The following is a 20444-nucleotide window of genomic DNA, read 5'->3' on the forward strand; positions in this document are numbered from 1 at the left end:
AGTTTGTAAAGGAGACAGGAGAGTTAAATCAGGACATCACAGCTGCTGATAATGAGCATAATCAGTGCAGAGTAAGTGAAACCTACAGATGCTGCTTGGATACGGCACAGGACATTACAAAGTATGTATATGATGTACTAAATCATTTATTTATTCCAGATATTGTTTTGTGATCCAGGTTATGGGTTACTCTCTCTGATCCACTCCTTGGTAGCTGAAATGTTAGGCACTTTCAGACATTTTTGGATTAAAAACAATCCTTTATGCATTATGGTGGGTCATGTTTCAGCACTAGATTGGTCTTTAGTTCACCAATAAATATTTGGGGAAAATTCTCCAAATTTGTTTATTTTTAACCCAGCAGCTATTAGAGTGTGATGGATTTAGAAAACAGCCCAACGACTTCAATTTACTATTATTACCTGTGACATGGCTTCAATTGTCCCAAATCCACAGCACAATTTTTATTGACTGATTTAATTGTAAGCAAAACACGTAAATATAAAAAAGAAAGTACACACTATTAAAAATACAGGGATTTTCTGTGTTCATCCAAATGGACTGGCGTTAAGAAATTTACAGAAGTCTACCTAGTTAAAGAAACTTTAACTAAATGATTGGCAAGACTCTGCAAAACCAGACTGCATGTTGAGGAGGTAATTAAGCAATTAGATTTAGGTGTGTTGAACTGAGGATGGATGGAAACGTTTCAGGTCAACTATCTTATGAGAACTTCAAGTTTAAAGGTTTTTCAACAGCTTCCAATAGCTTCATCTCAGTTTATTAAATGGTGAAATATGTAACGTATTCTCATATAAATTTAGGTTTTAGTTAATGTGGCACATTTTGAAGACCAGATTATGTACATATTGAAAACATAAAGAAATAGGTACTTTCTTTAAAAAAAAAAATAAAAATAAAATAAAATCACCTCTTAAGTTTCTGTTTTCTATTCAATCATGCTTCAAATATTTAATATATTTCTCTAAGTATGAAATCTCTGGAAAAAACACTCTGATCAGTCACCTTTGGTTCTCATCTGGTCTGTCCCTGATTTGCACCCATCTCCAATAAGCAGCCATCTTTTCTTTCTGACCATTTCTCTCTATATAAATGTCAAACTAAGGGCCTTGTCTGGAGCCATGCATGCCGGACCGGATTCAGCATGTTAAACAGAGCTGTAGCAGGTGGTATTATTGGACCCGGTCCCCTCATCTCCCCCCACCTCCATCTCTCCCTCTCTTGCTCCTCATCTCCCAGTAAGCCCTTATTCATTTCTGTGTATGGGCAGGAGGGTGAACATGGACTCGTTGGGTCTTTTTGTCCTGCTAATTTCTACGTTTCTCCACTGGACAGCTGCTTCTTCTGCTGGTAAGATGTTCATTAACATGAAAATAGGCCTTGGGTGATCATTTATTGTCTGTGTTTTGGGTTAGGGAGGCAGAGAGTGAGCTTTGGTGGAGGAGTAATCATTCCAGAGTGAATTTGTACGGATTTTGAGAACTGCTGACCACTCTCTTTGAGCGTCAACAACTTTTCTTTTAGGACTGTAGGGTGAAAGGTGAAATTTGAGTTTGAATTGCAAATCTTTTATAGGAGGCCTTTCTTGTTTTTCTTTTAGATAAAATCAGCTGGAGCTATTCTGGTAAGTTCATGCTTCATAATATTCTTTGAATACCTAAACCTCAGTCAAATGCATAGCAGACTTTTTTTTTTTTTTATCACAACAGATCCAAATAGGAACAAACAAGATTGTTGGTTAGTATGTGGATATAATTATTATTTTGGAGTCAAACTTTTAATTTCCATGCTAATAGCTGGACAAATCCTGAAATAAATAAAATAAAAATTACTTTTACAACAGTTTTCCCATACCTAATGAGTAAAGAGAAGTTTTTTGAGAATAACAAAACAATGTTCCCCAACTACTGGAAGCTCTCATAACTTTGGCAGAATTTGTCTTTGCCCTCGTGCTTCACTCCCTCTGATTTCCTCTCTTTCCCTCTCTGTCTGTATTAGTTACAGTTGAACAGGCTGGCATGAGCACAGCAATCACACAGGGTGTAGGAAAGGGGGCTGGAGGGTGATGGTGAGGAGCAAAGCAGGAAGAGAGACGGAAGAAGGCAGGTGCATGAGCGTGTTGCACTGAGATGGGACGGGTTTGAGGGAAAAGCATACCGAATCGTGCAGCGTATTGTTGCGGCACACAATAACCTATGTGTTTATTGTGCTGTCGACGCACACTGGCTGCCTATGAGCTGCACAATGAGTGTGTGGGAATGAAAGGGGCGCACAGCTGACCACCCTCTGCATGTATTCAGGGGAGCAACACTAACGCATCGTTCTTGCAGTAATTTTTCAGAGACTGCTTTGTGTTTCTACTTAACTGTTCAGACTTTATAAGGATACATGGATGTGCAAAAACACACGTTTGGTGATTTACTTAATTAACTTTCTGTAATCCAAGCCATTCACTGCAGCTGAATAAGAGAAGGAGAATTGTGTCTGTATTATTCTCCCAAAATGCAATGCTGCTGTTGGCTTTTCTCGTGCACAACATTCTGTCACACTAAGAAATTAATTACATGCTTCATCGTTTGTGTGCATTGGTTTCATGGCTGCGTTCAGGACAGGACCAGGGTTCTTGATGAGATGGTTAAACGGCTGTAATTGCTTCAGAATATTTGGCCTCTGGTGGTTACTATGGTGAAGATGAGGAGCGATGCGGGGCAGAGTTTCAGGGATGTCAGCGTACATGTGATGTGTGTGAAATCCCCACCTTCCTCACATCGAGTACGTCTACGTGCAGACAGGAGGCCCTCGGCTCCTAAAAATATTTTGTGTGGGCCCCAATTTCTATTCAAGTATGGCACAAACCAGCCTGCAAGCAAAAGACGTTTTTGTACGTAGATACTTTTTGTTTTTTTTTTAAGGGTTATCTACATTAGCTTATATTAAAATATAAAACCTTAGACACAACAGTGTTTCTGTGAGGGTTTGGATTTCTGTGTGAGGTTTTGGTTAATTTAGCCCCGTGTCTGCGTCTCTTGCCCTTCATTGTTCCCAGTTGTGTCTCCTTTCCCTGATTATCACCTCCTGTATTTATACTCTCCTGTATCTGTGTTTCACCATAGGATCTTTATCTTAGCTGTCGTATGCCGTGTCGTTGTCTTGTCAAGTTTTCCAGTTGCTACCAGTGTTTGACCTGTGCTGCTGGACTTTTGTACTCACTTAAGATCTTCATTAAATAATCAAACTCCGTTGCTGCCTCTACCTCTCTGTGTTTGGGTACACACCACAACTACCACAAATCATGACAGTTTTTCTTTTATTAATTTATTATCTATTAATTACATTTTCAGGACCACAAATATCCATCAACTTTTACTCCTAAATAAATAAATTTAACAAAAACAAACAAACAGACGTGGGTACTAAACCTGGCACAATGCACAAAGTGTTTGCTTAAAAAAATAATCACAGATTTACTGTTCTTATTGTGAATAGACTGAAAAAATATTCAGACCAGCAAAATAAAAAAGATTTAAACCACAAAAAGTTGGGTAAAGTGGAGTAAGAATAAATGCATTTTTATGTTTTCATGTCAGCCTTTGAGCACCACTGCTTTAGCCAATCAAACATAATCCATCATTTAGAATAAAACTGCATATATGTGAATAAAAACAAAAGCATTCATATATTTAAAACATTAATATTTATGTACTTTGGGGGATTTGATGTGATGGAACATAACATTGAGGAGTGGAAGGAAATTATAAATGATTTTCAAAACCTTTAAAAACGAGCCGAAAAAATGTAATTTTGTGTTTACCACACACTCTTTACACACCTATTAATGAAATACAACGTGAGTTACAGCCTCTGTTAGAGAACATCGGTGAACGTATGGCATCATGAAGACCAAAGATCAGATCAGACAGGTTGGGGGAGAAAGTACACAATGTTCAATCTGTAGATGTGCAATAGTGCTAAGGATATACCCAAAAAATGGATTTGAAGCTGTGATTGCTGTGAAAGTTGATTCTACGCAGCATGGACTCACGGGGGCTGAATCCAAATGCACACTATTCACGTTTTTATTTGTAAAGCATTTTAAAAGTCATAATCTTTTTCCTTGCACTTTAATATGATGCACTTGTTCTCACATAAAATCTCAATAAAATACACTGAAGGTTGTGATTTTAGGTTAAAGCCATAAACATACTCTTTTTCAAAAAACTGCCTTTGGCTTTATGTGAATGAAAAATGAGTAGCATTCCTGTTTTCCAAAGCATTTCTCCCTTTGCAAATTGAATTCAGGTTCTTCGTCTCGCATGTCACATCCTCTTTCTTTCTATCCTCATGCCGCTGCAGAAGGCCTGTCCTTTTCCTCTGATTAAACTCACGCTCATGCTCTCCCATTTTCTTGCCATTTCTGTGGCCCAACTTAAAAACATTCTGTTGAAAAGTGATTTTATTCACTGAATGAATGAGGTGTCTCTAAGACATTTGGCATGAGTAAAATCTAATTAAGTCAGCCCATTTTTTCAGTGTTTATAAATAACCTTAAGTGAAATACCATACAAGCTTAAAAAACCCTAAAACTTATTTTTAAATTAACAATCCAAAAACTACATTAAATATTTAAATATCAAATAAAGCTGAGATAAAATTAACTGGGGCTAAAAAAAAAATAAGCCATTCAATCAAAACAAAGGACGGTAAGAGAAAAGGGGTTTGAGGAGATGTATAAAATAGTGAATGCTGAAGGTTAATTTCACTTGAAACTGTAGAAGCAATTTCACAGTTAATTTAAAAGAATAAATGATGTTTAAAAAATATGCCTTTTTGTTAGTTGTATATGTTGTCCTCATAAAACACAGGACTGGGTCTTCTATATATGGCAACTTTATTTGCCCCACGCTGCGTGTATGTTTTGGGATTGTTCTCTCTGGAGCAGCTGGACGCACAGACAACCACAGTCACGTTTCTGAGCTTCTGCTTCTTCTTAACTCTACTTATGCTAATAACAGAGATTTTAGTAGCAGATTCTCTAAACTTCTGCACCTGAACAAAAATAACTACCCAACATGTTTTAACAATAAAATTGCACAGCTAAATAAAATATATTAAGTAAATTAATTTAGTGTTTTCTTCATTACTTTGAAAAATGGAAATAAGCAAAACTAAATATTTCCAGGTGCAACATGTATAAATAAAAGCAGAGAAATCTGACTTTAACTCAAAATATGTTAAACTTTATGTAAGGATCAGTGTTTCATCCATCATTTGTTTCAAGAGGCTGCAAAACGCCACAGCTCAATTTTTAACTAGCACTCAGAGGTTTGAACACATTTCCCCCCTTTTTCAGCTTTACCTTAGTGGCTGCATGTTTCTTACGATTCATTTTAAAGTTATTTTTTGAAATCCTACCACATCTCTCAGAGCTATTGCACCCTTATGCATCTACTGTTCTTGAAGGTCAGCTGATGAGCTGCTCCTCACTCTTCCTCGGACTGAGTGTAAACTTTGATCATGTTGAATGATTTAAGCTCAGATATTAGACAGAACTGTTTAATGTCTGCTTTTAAGTCTCTTCTGAAATCCCATCTCTTTAACCTGGCCATTTCAGGTCATTTTTATATTAGGTGTTTTTTTGTTGATTTACAATTTTCATATTTTATTTTTAAGACGATTACATCTTACTTGCACGTTGTGTCTTTCCATATTTTGTTTTTAACTTATTTACTTACAGCACTTTGGCCCTGTGATTTACAAATCGTCACATAAGAAAATACAAGATCCTTTCACATCAGCAGGAGCAGTTTTGTTTTTGTCAGTAAAAGATCTGTGGAAAGAGGAGCCAAACATACCTTTTTGTGTTGAAGCAAAGAAAAACTCTTCTTAAATACTAGCAGTGCAACAAGGCTGTCAATAGTCAAAATTGTATTAATGCATAAAGACTCTCATGCATAAACACAATGAAGTAAAGCATTTTTTTCAGTCTAGCAATTCTAACTAAACTTCTTCTTCTTTAGCTCAGTTTGCATTTCTATTTACTGAATTCTAGAATGAGAGATTTAAAAAAAAATTTTTTTTAAATTCTTCCCTCAAAGTCAGAAGAGTGGATACAATGATTACTGTACACTAAGTTGACTAAATTGTAGTTGCACTTAAACGTGTCTTGTATCATTGACTGTGTGTGGTTGTGCATGTCTTTTGAAAAGGATTTAGCTTACTCCCATGAGGCCATGAATGTAAATAGAAAATAGTAGAATAACTGTCCTGCATGGCTGGAGGCCGATCAATGGAGGCTTTTCACTGCGTAGCTCAGCGCCAGTGAACTGTGTGATTGGGTGACATCACTGTTTCTGTCTTTTCTCTGCTAAAGGTTTTGTTGGTCAGTCTGAGTGGTCAGAGTATTTCCCCGACTGTGGTGGTACTTCCCAGTCACCTGTGGATGTGATAACCACTCAGACTAAATATGACCCCAGTCTGGTGCCTGTGATGCCGCTAGGCTACAGTCAGCACGGCAACCAGCCCTTTTCGATGCACAATAACGGACACACAGGTAACTATGACGGCAAGCTCATTTGGTCCCGTTAAGAGCTTCTGTTGTGTTGTGCATTTTAGCTGTTCTGTTTACCCTGCACTCAGACGTAACCTGGCAGCACAGTTTTACTGCCAATTGAGACATCAGGTAACATTTCAGGAAATGCCACGTCTGCTTTTAGGAAAACAAAATCTTTAAGTGAGCCCAGTCCTTGCTGGCTCAATAGAGTTTTCTCCTCTGCAGTGATTGTTGAGCTGCCAGAGTGGATGGGACTTGGGGGGCTACCGTGGTTCTTTACAGCCGTTCAGCTGCACCTTCACTGGGGCAATGGAGGCCCAGGTGTAGGGGGCAGTGAACACACCATCAATGGGAGAAGTTCAGACGCAGAAGTAAGTTTAAGCATTGTCATTTACCTTCCCTTATTAGCTGCAGAAAGTTATAGCACTAAAATAGAGCAATAGAAAAATAACCTATGTTGCACAAACTACATTAAACATGTTGCTTCTTTACTCTTTTATTTCATAAAATTACAATCCACAATCACAATGACGGTCACAGATTTCATTTTTTTGGATATTAATAGTTGGCTGATAAGCAAGTCTTTTCGAAGACCCTTAATGAACTTTAATGTACCCAGTTTTAATAATGCATGATCAGGATTATTGCCCAGTATAAAAAACTAACTTTGAGTCATCTGAAAAATGTCAAAATTTGTTAAGATGTTCAGGAACAACAGGAACGCCGACTGGCTCAAGTCAGAATCTAACATTAATATTTACTCAGAGGGGTGTGAAGTCCCTGCTCTAAAATTTTATACCTTTAAGTTTGCCTAAAATTAGCTGCTTCTCACATGGATAAACTAAATGCCTGCCTAAAGATTAAGCTAACTGGCCAAAATGGCAAGAAAAATGTGTGAAGGATTCGATATGAGTATCTTAAAACAACTGAGAATGCTATAGGAAGGGTCATTCACGATGGCGGTAGCATCATGCTGAGGGTTTGCTTTATTGTCAGTGATACAATTGTATTTCACAAGGTGGATGAAACACAGAAGTTAAAATTCTTTCAACTTCACCTCCAACCCGACAACTAAATGGTTGAATCTCTGATAAAACATTTTAAAAATGTATGGAAAAGGTTTAAATTTTATCTTTCAGTTCCAGTTTGACCAAGTGTGATCAAATATCCAGCCAGGCTTATACTTGTACCTTGGTGATAGTTGCAAATAACACGTAGTTCTCCGCAGTTTATATAAATATCAGCGGAGGTGTTTGAATATGTTTGAGTGGTGTGGATAAATATTACCCTGTGTGAATTAGGTAAAAATTGCAATTGTTTGAAGCTTATGCACTGAGTTCTTGTCTCTTCTCCTCACCATTTTTGTTGTATATTCATTACAACATCAAAAAAATGGTTTAATTGCATCATTAACGACTCACAATTAGTGACACTCATGACCATGAAGACAGTATGTAAACTTGTGACCATAACTGTATCTGAACCATGGTACATAAAGGACTCAAATTCCTCATTGGCACCATTCAGTGTTGGCTAGCAGAGTTGGGAGGAAACAAGTTTAATCTTTCTTGGGAGAATGATTATGAATACGTTTGTTTTTCTCCAAGCACTCCTCCACAGACCCAAAACTTGCACGTTATTTATTTTAAAATCCAATCAGGATTCAGCGCGACTGTGTATTGTGCATTGATCCTGAAAAGAGTAATTTCTAGAGAACACGGGAAATATCCTCTAAAGATGTTAAAAATAAGAAACTGTGATGGAAAAACAGTAGAGATGGCAGAAAGAGGATTAGCCTGAGTTTCTCAGTTCCTGCCCACCGGTCACTGTGCAGGTGTGTCGGCAGCTTATTTAGAGATTGGAGGAAAAGTCATGTGAGAAAATGTAGCCTACGGTTGGCATAGGTCATGAAAACAATGAAGGGAAAATTAATGTAAAATTGTCCTTATTTGAGAAATAAATCGTTTTAAAGCAGGAGTATTATGTAAAATAGAGCTTTACATAATGTTATAATGTTATTCCCTCATCAAATGCATACCTGGAGTGTTGCCTTGATTCTTTCATGAAATCTCCTGTGGCAACCATACAGCTGTGCAAAACGCCTGGGGGATCAAGGACCCCGAGGTAAATCAGCGCTGTGATTTACCTGAATCACAGCGCTGCAGTGTCTGAGCTTCTGCCTATTCCTTGACTCCTCCCCTCGGCTCCTTCAGACTAGCCAGCAGCAATCGGCAAACCCCAGATAGAACTGTGCATCTGCTGAGCTCATTATAAAAGCTACTTCTCAGTAAAAAGGATTAATAAAGAAACAATGTTGTTATGACTTCCTGAAGGCAGAGTTTCAGAGCAAGCAGGAGTTTTTAAAGAGACAAAGGCACAATTTCAGGATGTTAAATTACAAAGTCACATTTCTTTTAAGTCATGTTTGATCAATTTAATATTTTTATAACAACTGAATGTAACCTAGTTATTTGACTGTGCTATAAAATGTCACTATGTGCCTGGAAAATGCATAGTACTGCCCCTTTAACATGTTTTTTTGGATTGGATGCAATATTGTCTCTTTCAGTTTCTTCTTCTTTATCTCTGTTAAACCTTCCCCTTAAATATGTAGAGAGCAAGAGGACATTTTCTTATTTTTCTCCTTTAAACTGAGCGTGTTCCTGCTCTCTCCAGCTCCATGTGGTCCACTACAACGCTGAACTTTACCCCAACATGTCCGCAGCAATGACGCAGAGAGATGGCCTGGCTGTTTTAGGAATTCTCATTGAGGTAAGAAAACCACACATAACTTCATTGCCAGATTTGAAACGCCATAATAATTGTCATGCACACTAGCATCAGAGTGTCTGAGCATCTCGAGTCTGAGGTTTTGTTTACCAGACAGGTGAAGAGACGAATCCAGGATTTAATAACATCCTCAACTACATGAGCCGAATCAGACATGCCGGTAGGTGTCCATGTTGGTTTTCAAGCTATATCATGACTTGGGTTGAATTTCTTTTCTATTTTTCTGTATTATCTCAGTATTTAGTATTTTTCTTTCATATTTATTTATTTTTTTTACCTGAATCAAGTTTAAAATAATCCATCAAAGTCACAGTGTTGTTATGAATGAGTGGAACTAAATGACCACTATATGCTCTACCATATTTGAACATTTACAGATTTGTTTGTGTATTGTGTCGTCTCTAATTTCCTGTCAGACCAGAGAACGTTCATCCCAGCCTTTGACGTCCAGTCTTTACTCCCCAAAGATCTAGGACGCTACTATCGATACAACGGCTCCCTGACCACCCCGCCCTGCTACCAGAGTGTCATCTGGACCCTGTTTCATGAAAGGGTTCAGATCTCAAAAGCACAGGTCTGGCTGACAATGAGAAACACAAAATCAGCAAGCGTCTCTTAATCCCATATTCAACTGGGCAAAGTAAATTTAATCCAGATGCATGTAAATGCAGACTGACTCTGAACCCTAAAGTTTTGGTGATCTGAGGCATTTATCTTCACTGTCATTATTTAAATGTAAAGAAAAAGTTGCGTTTAAATTTTCCCACATTTTCTTCTGTTACAACCTTTTATTTTGATTTTATGTGATAGAGCAACACAGAATAAGAAATAATTGTGAGTGTAAAGGAAAACTATACAGTTTAAAATCTAAAAAAAAGTTTCTGCATACTTGACCTGTTTTAAGTCAAGACTTTGTAGAACCACCTTTCAGCTGGACTCCTCTTTTGGTAAAGTGTCCACAGAAACTGTTTACTCCTTCTGAAATCAGCATATTTTTTAATCCATCATAAGGAGGAGAACTGACTGAAAGCAGACATCAAGGACTCAGATTGAACTAAACTGTGTTTACCAGAAAAAGTTTCCTTTCTGTTGGGAGTTTTAATCTTAACACATGATATTATTACTTTAAATTACATTCAAAATGTTTTGCAGCTCCTTGATAGTCACTGTATTTTGGATAAGTTTTTAGAGGACAGTCGTAGAAATAAAAAGAGATTCACTTTAGACTAAAGTCATTCTGAGAAGTTTTTCAAGACTGTCAGAATAGTGAAGTGAGCATTAACGTCGTTTCTTTATTCATATTGTTTTATTACAGAACTGAGAGTGTTAAAGGGTACGATGAATTTGATACCCATGGTTGCAAAACTTTGTTTTTTACACAGTTGTTTTGTTTTTGTTAACCTGAATCATTTGTTTCTGAAATGTATTCTTTACTTTGAAACATAATTGAGAGTTTTCTCTTTTTATTGTGTTACATATAAGCTAGCTTTCTAGAAGTGATTTGAAAGTTGCTTCGCATTATTTCTCTAATGGGTAGGCTGTTTCTTTTTAAGAGGAATTTGTGCATGTAAATAAGTCCGTATATTTCTAATCTTTCCTTCTCTTCACTCCAGCTCCTGAAGATGGAGATGATGCTTTATTCCAGTAAAGTCCAGGAAGTTGACAGGATGCTGCTGCAGGACAACTACAGGATAACACAGCCGCTCAACCACAGGATCATCTTTGCCTCCTTTTCTGCAGGTTAGACAGAAACAACGACACCAAGACGTTATCTATATTGGAGAAAAAAACAATTTATTTGCATGTGAAGTACTCCTTTGTGCTTGGAGATCTTTAATCTGTTTGATATGTATATTTTAGAAAATTTTAGCAGGCAAAAGTTCACATTCAACTTGACATAACCTCAGTTGTTCCTCATTCACACTTCCACAGGAGTAGAATGTAATACCCACCAGCTACTCTTAATAGAGTTGCTTTGTATATCAAAATAAGTCAGTGAATAGGCATTTATACCAAACTCTACAACTAGTAAAGCATGCAAAAATGCAACACTGGAGCAGGGAAGGATTTGCAGGAAAATTATTAATTACCAGTGACTTTGAGAGCAATAAGTGCAATGTGGACTTGAAGAATGAAAGAAATGCAGGGGAAGGACTGGAGAAGTGATGAGAGATCCGTTTGTGTAGGATCTAATTGAAAACGAGGATTTGGAGGAAGTAAACAGTGACTCCATTGTTATCATAGCAGTCTGACAAAAGGGGAGAGGAAAAGGAGAGAGAGGTGGAGACAGAGTGGTGTACAAAGACAAAGCAGAATGAATTCATGTAAAGTGCTCTTTGTGGTGAGTGACTGAACTGGAAGGCTTGTGAGATTTGTGCAGATTTCCAAAGGCAGCCTGAGATCTTCAAACACCTGAGCATCAGTTTCTGCAACAATAAATGAAACTTTCAACCATGATGAAGTTTAACCCCAGATATGCATTCATTTTCTAATGAGGTGTTGTTTGTTCTTTAGAATCAGGGAGGGAGCTCTCATCTGGTAAGACGATAAGTTATTATTGTGCATATATTTGCAAAAAGATAAAGAAGCAGATTAGAGTTTTGTTTTTTGAGATTCACGATTCTGTTGCGTTGCCTCTGCAGGTGAGGTCACAGCCATCGTGATAGGAGTGATGTGTGGCTGCGTGGGTGTGGCGGTGATCATTCGCTTCATCGTGAAGACAATACGGTAAACTATCCTGTTCATTTTACTTCTTCTTATGGCTTGTTTTCCAATCTGGTCCTTCAGAGAGCTGCTGATGCTGGTTGCCTGTGTGTTGTTGATTTGATGTGACACTGTGCAGGAGTTCAGCTTGTATATTCACGCTGTCTCTTTCTCTTGACAGATTTTTTAAACTCCTTCATCTTGAAACGGTCGTGGTAAACAGGTGGTTTACCTGATTATAACACTGACACAGATACCACCGATACTTTAGTTGTTTACTTGTTGAATGCAGAGATCCTTAAACACAGCTCCAGGATAAATTATCATAAATTATCCATGAAATAAAAGTGGAGAAAACTATTTCCATAGGAAAACCCAATCTTTCATTTGAAAACTCAAATAGAGTGAAATAACCCAAAGAAATATATATATGAGTGTTTTCATTCATGAAATATTTTGCTGATAGTTAAATACCAATATAAAAAACCAAGAATGTGTATTTTTAATTTATGTAGGGCTATTGTATGGCCACACAGTGGGCAAAAATACCCGGTTTTGGTCATTTTGTTTTCTTTTCCATTACAAAATAACGTTAAAATTTTGAGAAAAAAGTTGCAAAATTACAAGCAGTTATTTATTCAACAACTTTGTCCACATACAAAAAAAAAAGAATGTGACTTTGGTTTCCATCTGCATTCAATAAATGTATTTATTATATAAATAAAAGAAAGGGTAATAAAGTTTTAAAAACAGTTTGTTACATTAAAGTGTGAATAATATCTTGAAGAAAAGGCAGTATCCTGTGCTTTTTTTCCACAGCCTACATAATTCATAAAGGTTGTTTATATGTTAAGAGAAAGAAAGTCTTTGTTCTTTAATGCTATTCTAAAGTATAAAGCTAGAAGCTCATTTAAACAACGCATGGCTGTCACAAGTCTTTGCGGCAGTGTTGGTTTAGTTTAATCCTGATACTTTAATCTCAACATTTCGACCTGACTTAGTGACCTGAATACTTCATCATATAATATTTTTAATAGAAAATGACAACGCAGCAAGCCGAACAGGCCCCAATCTCTTAAGGAAAACCTTTACACCAAACACTTCCATATAAAGTGTTGCCAGGTCTGTTAAATAAACTCAAATATGTATTTAATCCTCTTTGTTTCTCTGTTAAAATCTGAAAGCAATTTTAACATCAGTGTGGGGATAATCTGCTCTCCTAACATCATCTTTACAACATGCATGTTTCTGACTCCTCTGTTCTTGCTTTGTCTACACACACTAGTTATAATGTCAGGTCTCTTCTTTAACCCAATGCTTATTTAGAGCCTTTCTGTTGCTTTGACCAGCAGTTTCCAGGCAATGATCAGCTTCATCAAAGCCACTCTTTTTATATGAAGTAGTTTGGTGGCGTGGCAAAAGAGAAAAAGATGTTCAGTGAGGTGTGAAAAAGGATTTTACTTTTATTGTCAAACTAAAATGTATTGTTGATTGAAAACAAACAAATTAAAGGCCAGACTAGCACTTCGAAGTGTTTTGGTGCTCTGAGCCATTTTTCTGCTTTCAGATGCCATCACCATCAGGAGATTAATTAGGAAAATGAATGTAGACAGAACATTGTATAAAGTAAAGTCATATTAACATGAATCAGATCAAAGTGAGACCCTCTATTGGCCTGGACTCTAGTTACACTTCTGGTACAAATGCCTCTTTATCAACCAACCCAGTTCTGCCAGAAATGCTCTTATTGTTGCATTAAACTGCAGACAAATGCATTGCATTTCTAAAATCCAATGTTTTTCTCTTATTGTTGCTACTTTAGATCTCTAAGAGTTGGAGCTAGAGTGCCTTTATTTATGGACTGTGCCACCCACATGTTACTTCTTAGGCCTTTGCCCTGGTGGTTTTAATGCTGTAGCTGATCAGTGTACTGATGTGAAACATAAAAACATCCCATAAACACGTATCTATGATTTTCATTGTTTCACATATTTGTTGTTGTAATATTTGTTGTAACTCGCTGCATTCACTCTGCCAATCCTTTAATATGTAAAACCATTTGAATTTTATGGCTGCATTGCCATCAGGAGAACTTGGGCGAGGCCTGGCATCATGCTTGAAGGGCTGCTGGCTTTCATAATCTCAGTCAGCTGTGTGCACTTGTTTTAAAACATAATCTCCTGTCCTTATGAGTAATGAAAGCAGGAGTGAGGTTTTAAAATATCTGAACACAGTCTCTTTGACACCTTCAATCCATGATTTCTTCTTCGTTTTTTTCTTGTGATTCTGTCTTTTGTTCTTGCGACAGCTCTACTTCTAGCTGGGACGTCCTGCACAATAACCGGCCTGCTCCAATGCCAAGGTTATTTCTCAGGATTTGTGACCTATGACCTAATGTCCTGAGCACCTCTCTTTGTTGTAAACACCTATTCAGTCACTTAACCTCACTGTTTAGAGCAAAACACCTCCTAGTGGTGTCTTAAAGATATTCCACACACAAACTAACCTCCGTTTGTTTATATATAAACAAACTGATATATATATATCAGCTAGGATTAGCGCTGCGGCACTCCTAGCAGGTAGCCACACAAATGCAGCAGTTTAAAACTCCCAGATGTAATATTTTTAATTTGATGTTATAATGAACATTATAAACTAAACTTTTAGTATTCTGTTAAAGTCGTACTTATTTTTAAATCTAAAATAAGCGGCTATAGACAATAGATGGGAGTCATTCCAGCATTTCCATAACAAATACAACACTGATATTAGTCCTAACAACTGACAGCCCAACTTTTCCACCCTTAATCTGTTGCAAAAATGACTCGGATAGATGAGATTTATAAAAAGTGCAAAACAACCCATGTATTTAAACCAATCCGCTCGTACATAGAAACAAAGCCTGTGATTACTTCCCATTATATATACATGTAGATGCTAATAAAGTATATTATTTATAAGCAGCTCTAATTGTTGCACTATTTTTAAAAATTAAAACGACAATCACTGAGAGTATATTTATGTTGAGACATCCCTTGGTCTGTAAAGCCACTTATATCAGCCTTACTACTAATTTTCCCTCTCTGTTTCCCACTATTGTAAATATGGGCCTCTTATGGACAACATAAGAACTACACTAACAAATGAAATAAACAAATCCCCAAACAGGTTTTCTGTAAGTGGGATAACTTTAATAACTTCTTCCTTTTTTTTTTTTTACTGTTTCAGAACAAAGGAGACAGAGAAATCACAGGAGATAAAAACAGACTTGGCTCTAACGTTAACCTCAAAAGCTGAAAGGAAAGAAGAGTTGTCACCCTCGCCTCAGACCGAGCCGTAGCTTTATATCTCTCATCAAGATGTTCTGTCTTTTTTTCTCATCAGAGGTGATTTTATGGATCAGTCTCCTAGGGAAAAGCAACAATATTTTCCCTGAATCGATCACAAAAAAGAGAGAGAGAAAGGAATAAAACATTCTTTCTTGATTTTGTGATAAAGGTCTTTTCCACTTAAATTTGGCCGAGTTTTTAGTCATGTTATGAGACTATATTCTACCCAAAACCAAGTAAAGCAACTGATGCTGGTTTAATATTCAGGTGTGTTTCATACATGTGTATACTTGAGATGAGGAATGCACATGAAATATGTTTTTTCTTTTTCTTAGTCTTAATGTAATTTCTGTCACAATATTTCAAGCACTCTGCACTAATACTGTGTAAGCTTTTTACAGCTAAACTCTTCTAAGGAAATGTAAAAAAATAAATGATAAAACAGACTGATGTAAAAACATGACAGGCGACATGTATATACAGATGCTGTACAAACATTTCAGATCGGATTTTAATTCTGCACATTTTGTTGTAAATGGAAGTTATATTTATGTACATGCCTTTACTCTGTAGAAGAGAGAAATATAAAAGCTGCATGTCATCTGCACATAGCTGTTTATTGTTGTTGTGTCTAACTTGTCTGCCTGAGCACTGCATTAAAACACTTGAATGCTGTATGTGTTTTGAATTCTTCCCTGTAAATATCAGAACTATGAGACGGAGGAGTTTGGAGAAAAATTTAGGTACATAGGAATGATGGTGGAAGGAGATGGAACTGCCAGGAAGAAGAGGAAGATCTCAGAGATGATTTATGGATAAATTTATGAGTTTTCCAATACTAAGGTAAACAGAAGGTAATGGGACTTATCTTTATTGAAGATACTTTGCCTTGGCTTTGTTGAGACGTTTACTCCAGACACGCACCATACATGCACGCACACTCAACTACGGACACAAAGATTCTGCACAAAAGCCTTTTGTTTCATACGGACACTTTCTGTAGAAACGAAACTTAACTTTAGCTCTTCGTCTGACCACTAGGCAGTGACGTAACACACCAGGAGGCGGACTTTGGATATAAGCAAGGTGTCTTCCGTGTTTGAGCAGATGCTGTATAGATTCGGGCCTTTACACTTGACATCCACATAAGCCTGTAAGGGTAAGCGTCTCTTTCTTTTTAGCGCTAAAAAGAATAAAATAAGTAAACTCTGATTGTTCTGTGTTGGCTGATTTCCTGTTCGTGTGCTCACACGTTTTGGGTCCGTCGAGCTTTAATCACAACAGCTTCTTATGAAAAGGCCTCAAATCCTTGGGTACAATTCTCAGATGCCTAAAGGTGCAAGAGTTATCTCTTTATTGTTCTGGGAATAGAAAATATATATATATATATATATATATATATATATAAAGTTGCAGCAATATTTAATATTAAACACACCTTAAATTCAAATGAGATGAATAGATAAACCAATGTAAACATCCAGTCAAAGGACAGGAATGGAGTCTTAAAGGAACATTGAGAAATGGAGGAAACCTAGTGGATATTTACAGATTAAGGAAAGCATTATTTATCTTCAGAATACAAAACTTAAAAATAGAATTTAATAGATGTAAAGTAATATTGCTACACACTCATGTACAGTAGGTGACAGTATGCACCTTAAAGTTGCTTGAGATCCGCCATAATAGAAAAGAAGAAGAACATCCAGTCGTAAAGCTTGAATTTCTGCCCCGTGTGGTCAGAGGTGTGTGGTGCACAGGCCCCTCCTGCTTCACACTGGAAGTGAAATGTGGAAGCGAAACTGAATGACAGAGGGACGTCCAACATCTGCAGATTTAGATTTATTTTGACCTGAGGGAATTTTTCTGAGGCCAGAACCAGGTAGGGAAGTTCTCCCAGCTGTTCCCTACATCCGCCTTTTGCTTTCGTGTTTAAAAAAGGGAGCAGAGACGCACAGCTTCCGCTTTGCGAGACTTTCCCCACTGTTTATTACGTGTGATGCAAGTAGTCCAAGATTTTTTTTTAGCAAAAGAAAAAGACAAAAAACGTTGAGTTACTTTATCTTTTTCCACATTTTTCCTAAACTCATAACTGAATTCTTCCTTGCAGGAATGGCGGTCTACACATTGTATCTCTGTATTGCTGCCAGTCTCCTTTTTACTCAGCCAACATCTGCCAAAAACGATGCTCCCTGTCTGCCCGGAAAGTGGAACAATGCCGCTCAAACCTTCATCATGCGCCATCTTCCCAAAGGGACTCCGACTTCTCTGGACCAGAATCAGTGGGAGAAATTCATCAAGTCTCTGGGAGGCTGTGACAGACCCACGCAGTCGTTCCTCCATCCAGATGAGCTGGAGAAGGTGAAATCTGTGTGCTCCAGCAGAGGAGGGAAGGTGCTGAAAGATAACCTGTGCATCAGTAAGCAGCCATTTAGTTTTGTGACGGTGAGGAGCATCCAGGGAACCTGTGGGATCAAGAGCATCACGCAGGAAAACAAACATCTGATCCTCGCCTGCGAGGTGTTGGAGAATCAGTGTGTCCCGGTCCACTTTGAGGGAAACGCCAAGGATCAAAAGCCCAGTAACAACGCCGGAGACTGCCAGGACCCTCAGACCAGAGGCCAGGCTCCCGCCTTCAAAGTGACACCCCTCTGGTTGTTTGCTTTTATGCTTATTTTCTATGCATTCTGACTTTTTCGAAGGACATTTTGATGAACTAGATAAGACTGAGATTTTTATCAGAGGATAATTTTACTTTCAGTTGTGGTTTTTGATTTTAAAACATCATAATCGCATAAGCCAAATATATTTCTTTAAATTTTACCAAGAGCATCCTCAGGTATTTGCATGTGTTTTCAGTCCAGTTTTGAGCTTGTTTTTCTATAATCATTTATTGCCATAATATTCAAGTTATATCAGCCATTTCAGTAATAAAAAGCAAATTTTAGTTTTGCAGGCCCAAAACTACAATTTTGGTCCTGCAAAACTTTTATTTTTTTGCAGGCCCAAAATTTTTTGTTTCTTTTAAGCAAAAGAAGCAAGAAATTTCAGGGTACAAAACCTGTTTATTATACCAATATCAGGATTTTAAAATATATCAGAATCATGTCAGTCAAATGTATTTTCAAAACATTTCAATTTTATTTAATTTTAACATTTCATTTGAGACTATGAAATAGTCATAGGCCGTGTCTGTATGTGTTTTCAGTCAGTCGGCTTTATGTGTTGTACAATCTAATTTGTCCTATGTTCTTTTTGAGTAAAAATAGATACAGTTTTGATATAAAATGGATTTAAATTGGAATGACCTCAGGTCATTTTAAAAATGCATACAGACTGTTTGTCAAAAGTGCTTTCTTGACACTGAAATATCTTTTTAATCTGTGAAACCTGTATTAAAAATAAGAAATAACCAGGAAATAATCTGACTGGAGTTTTGTGGACAAAAAAAAAAATATCTATAAGTTGGTCTTTTATTGTCCAAATGTTTGGATGCATGCATATTCAAATATTCAAAGCAACCTAAAAAATGTAGAGGGTAAATTTACAACACATGAAAAATTATGTTGCAGATATTTAAAATATCGTACTTGAATTAAAAGTAATGTGCAACTGGTCACGAGAGTGTCAGAGTTTCTGTTTTCAATCTGGAAAAACATGGCGTATTGATTCTGGTTCTGGTTTTATTTCAGTTCTTCAAATTTATTTGTAAATGAAACACAAACACTTCTGCTCTGGTCATAGCTCATCTCTGAGAGAGAGGCATCAGGGAAACCTAGACTGATTTCAAAGCAGATAAAAAAAATAACTCATTTTTGGATATACAAATAAAACCAGATTTACATTAAATGTTTAAAATGGCAGCTTTTTCTACTGCTTGCTATTAATTCAATATAAATTCCCCTTTTTCAGATTAATTTTAGAACTTATTTATAGCTGCTTAAGTGCCAGAATAAAGAAAATTGTTGCTTCCTAAAAATAAAAAATCAACAACAACAACAAAAAAGAACAATAGATGTTTGCATTGACTAAGATCATATTTACTTTTAAACCATTTGGGGAAAATGATGACAAGGCTTTATAAGCTTCTTATTCACAACATTTAGTTAAATAGAAACACACCTGTGGGTGTACTTTAGGGCTGTCGCATTAAAACATGATGTGATTAATCTAAAAATGTAATGTAAACGTTTTAATTTTATTTGTAGTGCAGATTAATCAGACAAGCAAATTTTACTCGCAAAAACTCCACAATGAATTTATTCGTAAAACCAAAGTGGTATTTACTTATTGTAATGATGAATTATCCTTCCACTGAAGCATAACCAGTTTATAGTCACCATTTCTAAATTACGTTTGAAATAAAATAACTTCTTTGTTTTTCTGTATACATGATTTAGGGTGGAGAAGTTGTAAGAGAGCAAAAGAAGAAGTAAGAAAGCTGATTTGATTGTTTTTGGATATAAAGTTGGAGATAAGAGTTCATAAGGGGAAATACACATGTTTGTTCAGTACCTGTAACCCATCCAATCAATGCTAGAAAGACAAGCATATTTAAGTAAAAACATTGAATGTTTATTGGAAAATTAACCACAGACACTACAAAGCCCATTTTCAACCAAAAAAGTACGTTTTGTAATTTTTTAGTATTGGAAATATTTGGTGAAAAACGTTTTTTCAGCATGTCACCACATGAGGTCGCTGTGAGTCGACTGATGTGGAGAGCTACACAGTGATTGTAAGTTTAAACTTGTGGGATGTAATTTAGAAGACAATCACAATAATTGTTCAAATCTTAGTCGTCTATAAATGGGCGCATGAATCCAAGAAACAACCCTTTCTCATAATTACAGACTCTTTATGATATCCTTCTTTACCTAAAATATTTGTATTTTGTAATATGCCAATGCACATTTCCTCCCTTCCTCCCTGTGAGGGCTTCTTATGGCCTTGAGAAAACTAAGAGGAAGATGAGACTGAACCCAAGACTGATAGAGGAAGTTGTTTTACTTAACATCTTAAACATAAAGGAAATAATTGAAGTGTTGTAA

The 20444-nt window shown here is 36.7% G+C and overlaps 1 protein-coding gene across 4 annotated transcripts; it reads left to right on the forward strand.

The window, feature by feature from the left end:
• Window positions 1–1208: 1208 nt before the first annotated feature.
• Window positions 1209–19010, forward strand: ca14 (carbonic anhydrase XIV). 4 transcript variants are annotated; one of them, XM_032558824.1, is made up of 15 exons: window positions 1242–1371; window positions 1622–1645; window positions 6392–6571; window positions 6797–6942; window positions 9248–9343; window positions 9455–9521; window positions 9778–9935; window positions 10975–11101; window positions 11876–11899; window positions 12004–12088; window positions 12246–12287; window positions 14373–14426; window positions 15293–16552; window positions 17111–17275; window positions 17504–19010. In XM_032558824.1, the coding sequence occupies exons 1-13, from the start codon at window positions 1284–1286 to the stop codon at window positions 15402–15404; spliced, it is 1203 nt and encodes a 400-aa protein (XP_032414715.1). In that variant the 5' UTR covers window positions 1242–1283; the 3' UTR covers window positions 15405–16552; window positions 17111–17275; window positions 17504–19010. The 4 variants fall into 4 exon arrangements, with proteins under 4 accessions (XP_032414718.1, XP_032414717.1, XP_032414715.1 ...); XM_032558825.1 differs by lacking the exon at window positions 17111–17275 and having other exon boundaries at window positions 1284–1371; XM_032558827.1 differs by lacking the exons at window positions 15293–16552; window positions 17111–17275; window positions 17504–19010 and adding an exon at window positions 13102–13186 and having other exon boundaries at window positions 1209–1371.
• Window positions 19011–20444: the final 1434 nt, after the last annotated feature.

The sequence above is a fragment of the Xiphophorus hellerii genome, chromosome 3 (genome assembly GCF_003331165.1).
Source record: "Xiphophorus hellerii strain 12219 chromosome 3, Xiphophorus_hellerii-4.1, whole genome shotgun sequence".
In the NCBI taxonomy this organism is placed as follows: Eukaryota; Metazoa; Chordata; class Actinopteri; order Cyprinodontiformes; family Poeciliidae; genus Xiphophorus; species Xiphophorus hellerii.

Bases quoted from the DNA above. Each gene is read 5' to 3' on its own strand.
- ca14 (XM_032558824.1), top strand. From the start codon at position 1,284: ATGGGCAGGAGGGTGAACATGGACTCGTTGGGTCTTTTTGTCCTGCTA. The intron at 11,900-12,003 runs GTAAGACGATAA...TTGCCTCTGCAG, and splicing joins AGGGAGGGAGCTCTCATCTG to GTGAGGTCACAGCCATCGTG. The intron at 12,089-12,245 runs GTAAACTATCCT...TTCTCTTGACAG, and splicing joins TTCATCGTGAAGACAATACG to ATTTTTTAAACTCCTTCATC.